The sequence below is a fragment of the Myotis brandtii genome, unplaced genomic scaffold (genome assembly GCF_000412655.1).
Source record: "Myotis brandtii unplaced genomic scaffold, ASM41265v1 scaffold284, whole genome shotgun sequence".
NCBI classification, from domain to species: Eukaryota; Metazoa; Chordata; class Mammalia; order Chiroptera; family Vespertilionidae; genus Myotis; species Myotis brandtii.
The window spans coordinates 746,945-759,826 of NW_005360846.1; the positions used below are offsets into that span (position 1 = coordinate 746,945).

Below are 12,882 nucleotides of genomic sequence, written 5' to 3' on the forward strand. Positions count from 1 at the left end.
CGCATGCGTATCACCCCGGGCTCGCGGGTTTGGCAGGGGGCGCTTTCCCACGGCGGTTTCGCGTCCTCATTCGTCGCGGGGATGGCTCTCGTTCCAGGCTCACACCGTGTGCACCCAGCGGCCGGAGCGCGCTTGTGGGAGCGAGGCGGTTCAGGTGAGCGCGGCGGCGCCGAGAGGCCAGGGAGGGAGGAGGGTCTGAAGCGGGTGACGGGAAGGGCCCGGATACAACTTGCCCGCAGTTTCCCCCGAAAGCACGTGCAGGGCGGCCCCAGCGCCCTCCTCGGTCTCTTCCCCGGGTCTCGTGTGCCGAGGTTGCGGCTTTGCTTCCGCCAGGGGAGCGAGGGAGCTGCTCACATCTGCCCCGGGACCTTCAGGTGCCCGGTGTGCTGAGGGTGACAGTGACAGGGATGGTGCTCACCCGCCTTTCCGTTCCCAGCCCATGGAGGAGTGGTATTCGGTGCGCTGTGCCATCGCTTCCGACAGAGAAAACGTGACGGTGGCAGCGGAGCTCGCCGCGAGTCAGTCTGAGCAGGTACTTGAGGCTGCGAAATGCTCCAGATGGGCTTGTCCTGCAGCTCCCGGCACCTGTCTCCCCTAGAAAGAGCCGTGGCCGGACCGCGCATCTCCGGTATCACATGCCCTTGGCCCCCCTTCTGCCCCAACCCGCTCCTTACCCCGTTACTCAGGGCAGCTCACCTCCCCAGTTACTTTCTAAGAACTTCTTGGGCCTCCTCCCTTTCTTACTGGCGCATGTCTGTTCCCACAGCAAACTCTCCTATTCCACCTCCAAAATACATTCTAAGTCCGTTCACTCCTGCTTGGCCACTGCTACCCTGTCGTTCAGGCTGCCCTCTTTGGCCCAGAACGTTGCCCCAACCTTCTGTCTGCTCTTCTCGCCTCTGCCCTTGCCATGCCCTTCTCCGAACATTCCTCACAGCCACCTTTTATTTTTTATTTATTTTTATTTTTTGTTAATCCTCACCCTAGGATATTTTCCCATTGATTTTTAGGGAGAGTGGAAGAGAGAGGGAAAGACAGAGAGAAATATTGATGTGAGAGAAACGCATTGATTGGTTGCCTCCTGCACGCACCCTGACCAGGGCCTCGGCCAGGGAGGAGCCTGCAACCGAGGTACGTGCCCTTGATCAGAATCGGTCCCCAGGCCGACGCTCTATCCACTGAGCCAAACTGGCTAGGGCAACAGCTACCTTTTAAAAATAAACATTATGCTTTTTAATACATTTGTCTTAAAATTCATACCTTTTCAGCAGTCTGCAAGGCCCTGCGTGATCTGGTCTCCGATTTCTTCTTCGACTTCATCTCCTCGTACTCTCCTCTGCCCAGCTTCTTATGCTCCAGCTGTTCTGTCCTTTCTGTGCCTCCATATTGTTCCATATTGTTCTGGCCACCGGACCTTTGTACTTGCTATTCCTTCTCTGTGACAATGTTCTTCTCCCAGATATTCATGTGCGTGGTTTCTTGTATTTAGCTCACATGTAACCTTCTTGGAGAGGCCTTCCTTGAATACTCATTCAAAAGTGGGAATACACACAGCCAGTCGGCCTAGTGGTCAAATCCCTCTAGTATTAACTACAACAATCAAGGCTCAACTAGAACAAGACTGCGCACAAAGACCACTAGGGGGTGCACCAAGAAAGCATAAAAAATGCGGAGACAAAAAAACATGACAGAAATGTTCTAACTCTCTATCTCTCTCCCTTCCTCTCTGTAAAAAATCAATAAAATATATTTAAAAAAATAAAAAAAAAAAAGTGGGAACTACAACCCAGTGTAACGTCTTGCAGTGACCCAGATGACTGATGAGATCGGAACTGAAGAAATAGCTATGGGAATGGAGGCAAAGGGACAGGTGCAAGAGAGGCTCAAAAAAGGAAAAAGGGCCCTGGCCAGTGTGGCTCAGTGCATAGAGCCCATGCACCAAAGGGTGGCAGGTTTGATTCCTGGTCAAGGGCACATACCTGGGTTGCAGGTCCAATCCCAAGCCCCAGTCTCTCTCACATTAATGTTTCTCTCCTTCTCCCCCTTCCTCCCTCTCTTTCCCTCCCGCACCTCCTTCATTCCCTTCTACTCTCTAAAAATCAATGGGAAAGATACCTTCGGCTGAGGATTAACCAATAAATAAATGAATGAATGGAAAAATGGTCAAGAAAACTGACTTGGGCGGGGTGGGTGAGGGTGTGACATGAGGTAAAGGGGAAAGTTGTGGAATAACCACAGGTTTTTTGCTTGGGTAACTTTGTGGTTGCTGAGCTCATTAACTAAGCTAAGGAATGCATAGGATGGAACACATAAAAGGAAGGATGGTGAATGCTGTGCAGAAACAGTAAGTCCATGTCTAAAACACGTTTTCTCCCCCTCTCCTCTTGTAGTTCCTAAGAGATGTAACTGAACTGCAGATCCTTGGTGAAATTTCTTTCAACAAATCTCTGTATGAAGGTCTGAATGCAGAGAACCACAGAACTAAGGTAAGCGCTGTCTTCGGGGTGGTGTCCTAGGAGAACTGCTCAGCCTTAGTGCACTCTGCTATGGCCCTGTTCCTGTTTTCAGTCTTATCACCTCCGATCTTGACCCTGCCACCAACTGCCTCTGTGACCTTGAGCTAGTCAGCTTCTGCCTCAATTTTTCCATCTGTGAAATGAGGCAATTACATAAGAGGCTTAAGCTGAGGATGTCTAAACTGAAATAACTAAGCTGGAACCATAAGCTACATATGCTTTGATTTGAAAAGGTATTTTAAATTTTTTTCCCAAAGTGAGAAATTATTGTTTGTAGGCATGAACTCTCTAGTGTGTAGTGTCAGAGTTTAATGATAATATTAACCAGTTACAATACTCAGAGTGCATACTTCTTTGACAGGTCTTAGACTCAGTACTGGAACTCCTGGGGTTTGTTCTGCTGAAGTCTGACCACAGGTCAAACGGATGTCTGTGATCTATGGGCCAAATGGAGTGTGTGCTCCCCTGAGCTGTCATTCTTGTTGACACTCACCTAGATGTGCTGCTGGCTTTCGAGATGCTCCATCTGTGAGCTCTGTAGTTAGGCATGATTCATTATTAGAAGGAATGTTAAGAGAGTGAGACTGGATTCCTAAATATTGGGTCCTCTGATTTTCTTTCTGGAGGAGGAGGAGAAAGGAACAGTTCTCTAGACGTGTCAGGAATAACATTTCCCTTTATTTTTAGGCATTTCTAATACAGAAAATGATACGAAGAAAGAGAAGTGCCCCATTATCCCACTGCCCAGATTTTTAAAAAATCCAATAATGCTTAGAAGAAAATCCAAGCCTTATAGAAAGATACCAGATGAAAAGTGATGGTTCCTTTACTTCCCCTCTTCCCACACCCCAACTTCCTCTTCCCAAAGGGAGGTTATGTTAACAATTTATGACATGCATATTCTTAAATTATTTAGGTACTTCCTCCTCTTACTGATATTTTTATTCTACAGTAAAGATTCCTTATAATTATTTTCTTTAAATTTGATACCCTAAGCAAAGTATTAAGTAGTTCCTGACAATAAGCACCTGACTTACAGTGAATCTATGAGTATAAGTAGCAGTATATCCAAGTGCATGTCAGCTGCGGGTACCATAAAAGGAGGGAGGCAGACCAGGGTCAGTGGTCTGGCTCCTCTGTCTCATTGGCAAAGGGGGCAACCAGGCTTTGTCTTGATTAGCTTAGACCAGTCATGGTTCTGAACAAAATCTGAAAGGAGAGAATGGCTGTGGAGGAGGCCCCCATCGGTATTTGCTACAAGCAGTGGTGTCCTGTGTCCTGCTTCTCCCTTCACCTCCACGGGCAGCCCTGGGGCACGTTGGAAACCTGTGGCTTTGGGAGAGGAAAAGGGAAGAGACGTTGAGAAATAGGAGCGTTTCTTCCACTCAGTTCTGGTCTGGTAAACCACTGTCACCTTGGGGCTTCCTTTCATCACTTTCCTTGTCCTTCCCCCCTTCACTTCCACAGAAGGAAAAACAAGCTCCCTTCCTGGTCTTCCTCCCTCTCTGTTGCTTTGCTCCCCCCTAACTGTCAAGGCCTAGAACCTAATCCTTGTAAGGTCGGCTGTGTAAATAGTGCCTGGAGGGTCAGCTCTAGGGAGTAACCACCATCTGTAGCTCAATAGGAAGAGGCCTCACAGATAAATTTGTCCAGCCTTCCACCCCATACAGAATTTCTCTCCGAAGCATTGCTGACCTGGGTGCTTAAACATTTGTGTGAAAGGAGCTCACTGTTTTGGGCAGGCGAAGCTGTTTTTTTTCCCGTTTGTCTGTTTGTTTTATATGGTTTTTTAAAAAATTGATTTTAAAGGGAGAAAGAGAGAGAGAGAGACATTAATCTGTTGCCCCCATCCGTGCCCTGACCGATAATGGAACCCACAGCATTTCGGTGCATGGGATGCTGCTCCAAACAACTGAGCTACCTGGCTGGGGCCAGGCAGAGGAGCTTGGCTGGCCCTTGGGCCCCACTTAAGTCCTGGGACCATGATGTGTGGTGTGTATGCTGGACACAACTTGGGATGTTCCTATCTGGGTCTCACTTGGGAAGCACATCCCCTAAGCTCCCAGCTGAGTCTTGTTTGTGAAAAGACAGCTTAGACCAGGGGTCCTCAAACTTTTTAAACAGGGGGCCAGTTCACTGTCCCTCAGACCGTTGGAGGGCCGGACTATAGTTTAAAAAAAAACTATGAACAAATTCCTATGCATACTGCACATATCTTATTTTGAAGTAAAAAAAAAAAAAAACGGGAACAAATACAATATTTGTATTTGCATGTGGCCCGCGGGCCGTAGTTTGAGGACCCCTGGCTTAGACTCTGAAGTTGAGACAACAGTGCTGGGGATGGCTTCCATAGGAAGAGCTCTACAGGTTGTACACATGGGTGCTGTTTTGCATTATTTTCCCGTCTCAAAGTAACATATACTTTAGTCTGGTGAGGAGCAGATCAGTGTGTTTTTCTTATATTTCGGGTGAGGAGAAGTGTATTATCAGACTTTAGGGATTTGTGGAAGCTCAAAAAGAGCTGTCAGAACAGAGCTGGAATGCCCTAACCAGTTTGGCTCAGTGGATAAAGCATCGGCCTTCAGCTAAAGGGTCACAGGTTCGATTCTGGTCAAGGGCATGTACCTTGGTTTTGGGCATATCCCCCGTAGGGGGTGTGCAGGAGGCAGCTGATATTTCTGTCTCATCGATGTTTCTAACTATCCCTCTCCCTTCCTCTCTGTAAGAAGTCAATAAAAATATTTAAAAAAAAAACAGAGCTGGAAGATCATTTACAAAAAGTCATCATTTTGAAGGTGAAGCTTGGGGATCAAGGATGTATAATGGCATAGCTGGGTGTAGAATCTTAATTTTCGGTCAGTCTTTAAAACCTGAAGACCTCAATCCCGTGGGACCCTCTGTTAAACTGGCAGAGAATCCTTAACAGAAGGTCACAGTCTCCTGACAGACTTAGCTCTATTTCTGCATTACAAATCAAAATAGTTTCTATAAAGTATTTTGGTCATTAGATCATGTTACTGCGCTCTTTTTTTCCCCTTCAGTTTTTGTTCTGTTTGCTTTTTGAGGATTCTATTGATTATCTAGCTCAGAGATTCTTTGCTTAGCCAAGTTCTGTCTACAAATGAGCCATCAAAGGCATTCTTCATTTTTGTTACAGTGTTTTATCTTGAGCATTTCTTTTTGGTTTTTGGGATTTCCACCTTTCCACTTCCATTGCCCATCTATTCTTTATCTTTGTTCTTACGTGCTGTCTGCTTTATCCATTAGAGGCCTTGGCATATTGATCGTAGTTGTCTTAAATTCCCCGTCTGATAATTCTAACATCCTTGCTATGTCTAGTTCTCATGCTTGCTCTGTCTCTTCAAGTTGTGTTTTTTGCCTTTAGGAACTGCTATAAATAGGCCTTTAGTAATGTGGTGAGGTATGGGGGGAAGGTAAGTGTATATCATCCTATAAGTAGGTCTCAGTCTGTTACTGAGCCGATGTTCTGCTCTCACATTGATGTTTCTCTCTCTCCCCCTTTCCCTTCCTCTCTAAAGATCAATAAATTATCAAACATGAGTAATGTTGCTTAAAAAAAGAACAGAGTGCTCTGGTGTATTTCAAAATGGCATATTTCCTGTTGGGAAGCCAAGAGATTTTTCTCCAGTATTTACTGTGGGAACCTGGTCAAGCTCCTGGGGATAAATCTCAATGTGGTGGGGGCCCCTATGACTGGGTTTCCTGGTGTTTTTAACTCTCAGAGTTGTCCACACTGAGCCTCCAGCAGTTCATCAATTATAGTTCAGCTTTTCTTTCCATTTTTTTTTTTAAATCCTCATTCAAGGATATTTTTTCCATTGATTTTTAGAGAGAGTGGAAGAGAGAGGGAAAGACAAAGAGAAATATTCATATGAGAGAAACACATCGATTGGTTGCCTCCTACACGAGCCCCAACCAGGGCCCGGGGTGGGGAGGAGCCTGCAACCAAGATACATGCCCTTGACCAGAATCGAACCCGGGACCCTTCGGTCTGCAGGTCATCACTCTATCCACTGAGCCGAACCGGCTAGGGCATAGTTCAGGTTTTCTATCCCAGCACTGTAAGCTTCTACTCATATTTTGCTCCTTAAAATAATGTGTGGCACTTTTTTCTCATTTGCTTTACCTGACACAACTTTGTCTTGTTCTAGATCACGGTCATCTTCCTGAAAGAGGAGGGGTACCTTCCTTTGTCTCTCATCATCGGAAGCAGTGTCGCTGGCTTTCTGGTTTTGATAGTGATTATAGTCGTGCTATTCAAGGTCAGTTCTATCGTGTTTTTACAGGCCCTGGGGTTGGGCACAGTACTTTTGGGGACAGCCAGCCCCTGACTTCGAACAGCTGCCTGGCTGTGTGGCCACTTTACCCTCTTCCTTCCACCACACATCTGTGTAGGCAAATGAGTAAGACAGTTTCTGTCTGAAAAAAATACAAACCAAATTGAAGTATTGGCGTAAAGAGAGATTTTCCTGAAACAGATTGGTGGTGGTTCCCTGTTTAAATCCTTTCCTTCCCTTCCCCTCTTTTAATATTCAAACTTTTTCTGCTGTTCAAGATTCTCACTCCCCAGCTTCTACCCGCTCACCCTAAGTCTTGCTTTTTTCTCCAGAGTTGAACTAAATAGGCTTGTGTCTTTGTGCTGGCAGTTAAGCTATCCACCCCACCCCCAGGCTGTTTTTTCACATTTTCACCTTGCTCTCACTCTTCCCTTAAAACCCAGCCCAGGGACTCCGGAGTCCTCTAAGCTGAGGTGTAGCTTTTCCTGTGAGCTCCCTGCTGGAAATCCAGAAGTGGCTCTGTGTGCTAATTACTTCTCTTTCTACTAGATTGTGCGTTTCTTGCTGTAGGACACCGTACTTGATCATCTAGCCTCAGCATCGTGGGCTGAGTACTTTTACATAAATAAGATCCGGTGCAGCCCAAACCGTAATACTTTGCACAATTAAAAGTTAAAAAGGTTAAAGAGCTCTGTGGTTTCAGAGAAAGGTCAAAAGTCCCTTCTGACTGGGGAGTGAGCACCAGGAAGGCTGTGGAAAGGCAGCGTTTAGGACGGGTCTTGGAAGACGGTGAACTGGGAGAGATTCAGAGGGAGCCTGAGAAGCCAAGGAGTGTAAGGGCCCTTTTGGCAACAACCAGGTAAATGGTTTTCTGGGACAGATGGGCAACTTCGGTCTGAAATTGGGCTTCCCCCCCTTTGTTTTAGTGTGGCTTTTTTAAAAGAAAATACCGACAACTGAACTTGGAGAGCATAAGGAAGGCCCAGCTGAAATCAGAGAATCAGCTCACAGAAGGTGAGGACCAGCCTCCTCGTCCACTGGGAGAAAACGTCAGCTAGTCCTCAACTCCTGGAGACTTGGTGTCGTACTGATGACCTGGTCTTGTAGGAGGATGCAGGGCAGAATCTGATAAATTGTCAATAGAGTATTGTTTTTCAATAATACATCGTCCCAAAAGTGCCTCTGCATGTGCAAAAATGAACTTGGGAAAGATTTGGTGTTAAATAGTGTTAAACTGTTTTTTTTACAGAAGTGTTTTTAATATACACATATAATATACTTTGTAATTCTTTTTTCCTCCCAAGAAATTATATAGCATTTCTCAACTTTGTGTAAGAATGCGTTTTTCTCGTCATTACTGTTTTTTTTATTGTTTTATTGCTTAAAGTATTACAAAGGGTATTACATATGTGTCCTTTTTCCCCCCCCCGCCCTTGATCTTCTTAAAGCCCCATTTCTGATCTTGTCACTTTGCTTACAAGCCACTGAAAATAGTCTAAAGTTCTTAGTTCAAGGTCCTCTAGGATGCGGGCTCACCTTCTTTCTGTCAATAAACTTTTCATTTTGGAAAGCTCGTAAGGTTTACAGAAGAGCTACAATGATAGTTCAGACAATCCTGCACATCCTGAATCCAGTTTTACCAATTGGTAACACCTACTCATCACTGTCTCCTCAGTCTCCTGATCTGTGATAGTTTTTCATGACCTCGACAGTTTTGAGGAGTACTGGGTTTTTCTTGTGGAAAGACTGGTGCTACGGGTTTTGGTGAGGAAGCCCAGAGAGTGGATGTGCCCCTTTCACTGCATCCTGTCGAGGGTACATGCTGTCACCATGACTTATCACTGTGCTTGCCTCCTACCACATCAAAATTACAACTAAATTATAGGACAACCATCTAAAAAGACAGGTTTTACAGTCATGATGACTAAGAATTGAGAGGGATATCTCAGCTGCAGAGGTCCCCGTGAGGGGTGCCCAGCCCCGTAAGGACTCACTTGCTCACAAATTCTCTGGGCTCCAGCTCAGGGGCAATGGCTCAAAGAGTGCCAGAAACATATAGGGAGGAACTAAATTGGATGAGGGCTGGAGGGGCCAGGGAGGCTCTCTCCAGGGGCAGAAGTGCTGGCTGGTGCCGAATCTGGCTAACACCATTTGTCCTACCCAGGTGAATCCCTGACACCCTGCTCCCCACCCCCAATTCTTGTGCTGGACCCGAAGCTCTTCCAGTGGCTCCTCCACACAAGTGGCCTGCCTCTGTTCACGCTGTGGTCTTTCCTAAATACTCTCAAAGCTCCACAAACCCCAAACAAGCAGCTGTTGGCCTCAGAATGCCCTTTACCTCTTGATAAGTGACCTCAAGCTCAGCACAGGAAGCAACTAGTCTCAAACTGTATTGTAATTCCTTGTAACTCCTATCAGATGGCCTGAAGTCTGGCATAAGTGGCGGCCAGTATTGGCAACTAAGTGACCACAAACCCAGCACAAGTGGCGGTTGGCCTCATCTCACTTGGTAGTGCCCACCGAAGTGTCCCAAGCCGAGTATAAGTGGCAACCAGCCTTGGTTTGGAGCATAGCCTCCCAGAGTTCCTGCAAGGCCGGCACATGTGATAACCAACCACAGATCACTTTGTAGCTCCTACTCGGTGGCCTTAAGCGCAGCACAAGCAGCGGCTGACCTTGACCTGCAATGGAGCCCCTCCCAAGAGGCTCCAGAACCAACAGACCTGGTGGCTGGCTTTAGACTGCATCATAGCAACACCCAACCAGCTCCACAAACGACACACCTAAAGGGCAGATTAGCTTGGCACAAGAGCCCTGCTAAAGTGACTCCTGCTCTGTGGGGTCAGCCTCCTGCACATCAGCTCAGCCACTATAGTCAGCACTCTTAGCCTGTCAGCCTGAGGATCAACCACACTGAGGTGCCAATATCAATAAAGGCTTAAATATGGCAGGAGGGCCCAGGCGGCCCACACAAGGGATACCTTGGAGCACCTGGATCAGGAGAAAAAAGAGACTATGTCCCACAGGACACCTACTACATAAAGCCACTCTTCCAAGATAGGAGATGTAGCTATCTACTTAATACATGAAAAGAAGTAAATAAAATGAAGATAAGCAATCTACCAGAGTTCAAAACACTAGTTATAAAAAAATGTTCAATGTATTTAGGGAAAAAATAGATGATGAACTTAGTGAGAACTCCAAAACAGAGATAGAAAATATAAAAAGTAGCACTTAGAAATGAAGGATGCATTTGGTGGAATCAACAGCAGATTCGATGAAGCAGAGGATCAAATCAGCACTTTGTAAGAAAAGACAGTGGGAAACAACCAAAAGCAAAAAAATTTTTTTAAAATGGGGGCAGTTTAAGGACCTTGGGATAACATCATAGGGTTACCAGAAGGAGAAGGGAGAGTGCAAGGGATTCAAAACCTATTTGAAGAAATAATGACTGAAAATTTCCCCAACCTAATGAACAAAATAGACCTACTAGTCCAGGAGGCACAGAGCCCTGAACAAGATGAACCCAAAGAGGCCTACATCAAGACACATTATAGTTAAAATGCCAAAGGTTAAAGATAAAGATTGCATCTTACAAGCAGCAAGAGGCAAATAGTAACATACAAGGGAACTCCCATGAGACTGTCAGCTGATTTCTCAACAGAAACTGCAGGCCAAAAGGAAATGGCATGAAATATTCAAAGGGATGAAAGGAAAACACCTAAAACCAAGATAACTAGGCAATCATTTAAAATCAAAGGCGAGATAAAGACTTTATCAGAAAAGAAAAACTTAAGAGTTCATCACCACAAACAAAGGGACTTCTTTAAGAAGCAGAGAGAAAAATATTCTCACTGACAGGCAAACAGTAAAAGCAATGGATAAAGCTAGTACAAAGATTAAAAAAAAAAGTAGAAAGATCATTTGTAATTACAACAATAAAGTAAGGGCTACCCACAAACAAAAGAAATAAAAAAGAATGACAAAAATGAATATGGAGGGCGTGAGTAAAAATTGTAGTGATTTTAGAATGTGTTCGGACTAAAGCAACCATCAACTTAAAATAGACTGCTGTAAACATAGTGTGGTATATGGGAAGCACATGGTAACTAACAACCAAAATGATATAATCAAGAAATAAAGAGAGAAAGGAATCTGAACATAACACTATAGAAAGTCATACAAGACAGCAAGACCATAAGAAAGGAAAAGAGAACTACAAAAGTGGCAATAAGTACATACCTATCAATAATCACTTTAAATGTAAATGTACTAAATGCTCCAATCAAAAGACATAGGCGGCTGAATGGATAGAGAAACAAGACCTGTACATATGCTGCCTACAAGAGACCCACTTTAAATTAAAAGCAGACACAGACTGAAAGTAAAGGGATGCAAAAAAACATTTCATGCAAACATAAATGAAAAAAAGCTGGGGCAGCAATACTTATATGAAGTAAAATGGACTTTAAACCAAAGGCTGTAACAATAGACAAAAAAGGGCATTTCGTAATGAGAATGGGATCAATCCAACAAGAGGATAAAACTCTTATAAACATTTACGCACCCAATGTAGGAGCACCTAAATGTATAAAGCAAATATTGACAGATATAAAGGGAGACATCCACAGTAATAGTGGAAACTTTAACACCCTATTGACATCAATGGATACATAATCCAGATAGAAAATAAAAAAGAAACAGTGGACTTAATGACACATTAGACCAGATGTACTTAATTGGTATTTTTAGAACATTTCAACCAGAAACAGCAGAATATACATTCTTTTCAAGTGCATATGGAACATTTTCCAGGACAGACCACATGTTAGGACACAAAATGTCTCAATAAATTTAATAAATTTAAAGTCATAGCAAACATCCTCTCCTATTACAATAATATGGAACTAGAAATCAATTACAATGAAATCAAGGGGGGGAAAATCAAAAGATATCTTGAGACAAATTAAAATGAAAACACACAACCACCCAAAATCTATGGGACATAGAGAAATCAGTTCTAAGAAGGAAATTCATAGCAATGAAGACCTACCTAAAGAAACAATAAAAATCTTGAATTAACAAACTAATCTTACACCAAAAGGCACTAGAAAAATAACAAAGCCCAAAATGAATGGAAGTAAAGAAAAAATAAAGATCAAAGTAGAAAGAAACAAAATAGTCTGAAGAAACAACAGAAAAGATCAATCAAACCAAGAGCTGGTTCATTGAAAAGATAAACACAATTGATTAACTTTTAGCCAGACTCATAAAGAAGAAAGGAGAGAGGGCCCAAATAGATAAGACCAGAAATAAGAGGAGTAGTGACAACTAACACCACAGAAATACAAAGAATTATAATACTATGAACAAATATGCCAACAAATTGGACAATTTGAAAGAAATTGATAAATCCTAGAAACACACAAGCTTCCAAGACTGAATCAGAAAGAAACAATCTGAACAGACTGATAATTAATAACAAAATTATTCCATCGTGTAGATGTACCACTGTTTTCTAATCCATTCATCTACTGATGGGCACTTAGGCTGTTTCCAGATCTTAGCTATGGTGAATTGTGCTGCGATGTCTCCAAAATAGTGTGCTATGAAGTTCATCCTGCAGGGACAGTGGTTGAAAGCGGTTTCTACTCTGGTATTTCAACATCCTCAGCTCTTGCCTGTTATTTCAAATCAGGCCACAAAAAGCCTCCCAGAACAAATGTAAAAAGTATAAAAACAAAAGTCATCAAAACAGGCACTAGGAGGAGAGGCAAAGACAAGACTAGGATTTTATTCTGTAGCTTCATTTAAAAAATATATATATATATTTTATTGATTTTTTACAGAGAGGAAGGGAGAGGGATAGAGAGTTAGAAACATCGATGAGAGAGAAACATCAATCAGCTGCCTCCTGCACACCCCCTACTGGGGATGTGCCTGCAACCAAGGTACATGCCCTTGACCGGAATCGAACCTGGGACCCTTCAGTCCGCAGGCCGATGCTCTATCCACTGAGCCAAACCGGTTAGTGCTGTAGCTTCATTTTTATTGTATGTATGAACATG

General features: G+C 43.9%; 1 protein-coding gene across 1 annotated transcript in view; it reads left to right on the forward strand.

The window, feature by feature from the left end:
- Positions 1–8,139, forward strand: part of ITGAE (integrin, alpha E (antigen CD103, human mucosal lymphocyte antigen 1; alpha polypeptide)) — a 61,233-nt gene extending 53,094 nt beyond the window's left edge. Inside the window, exons 27-31 of the mRNA XM_014541935.1 lie at positions 98–154; positions 437–532; positions 2,391–2,486; positions 6,689–6,799; positions 7,741–8,139. Of these exons, the coding sequence (XP_014397421.1) occupies positions 98–154; positions 437–532; positions 2,391–2,486; positions 6,689–6,799; positions 7,741–7,872 (492 nt within the window). The 3' untranslated portion in view covers positions 7,873–8,139. The remainder of the gene's footprint in view (positions 1–97; positions 155–436; positions 533–2,390; positions 2,487–6,688; positions 6,800–7,740) is intronic.
- The last annotated feature ends 4,743 nt before the right edge of the window (positions 8,140–12,882 follow it).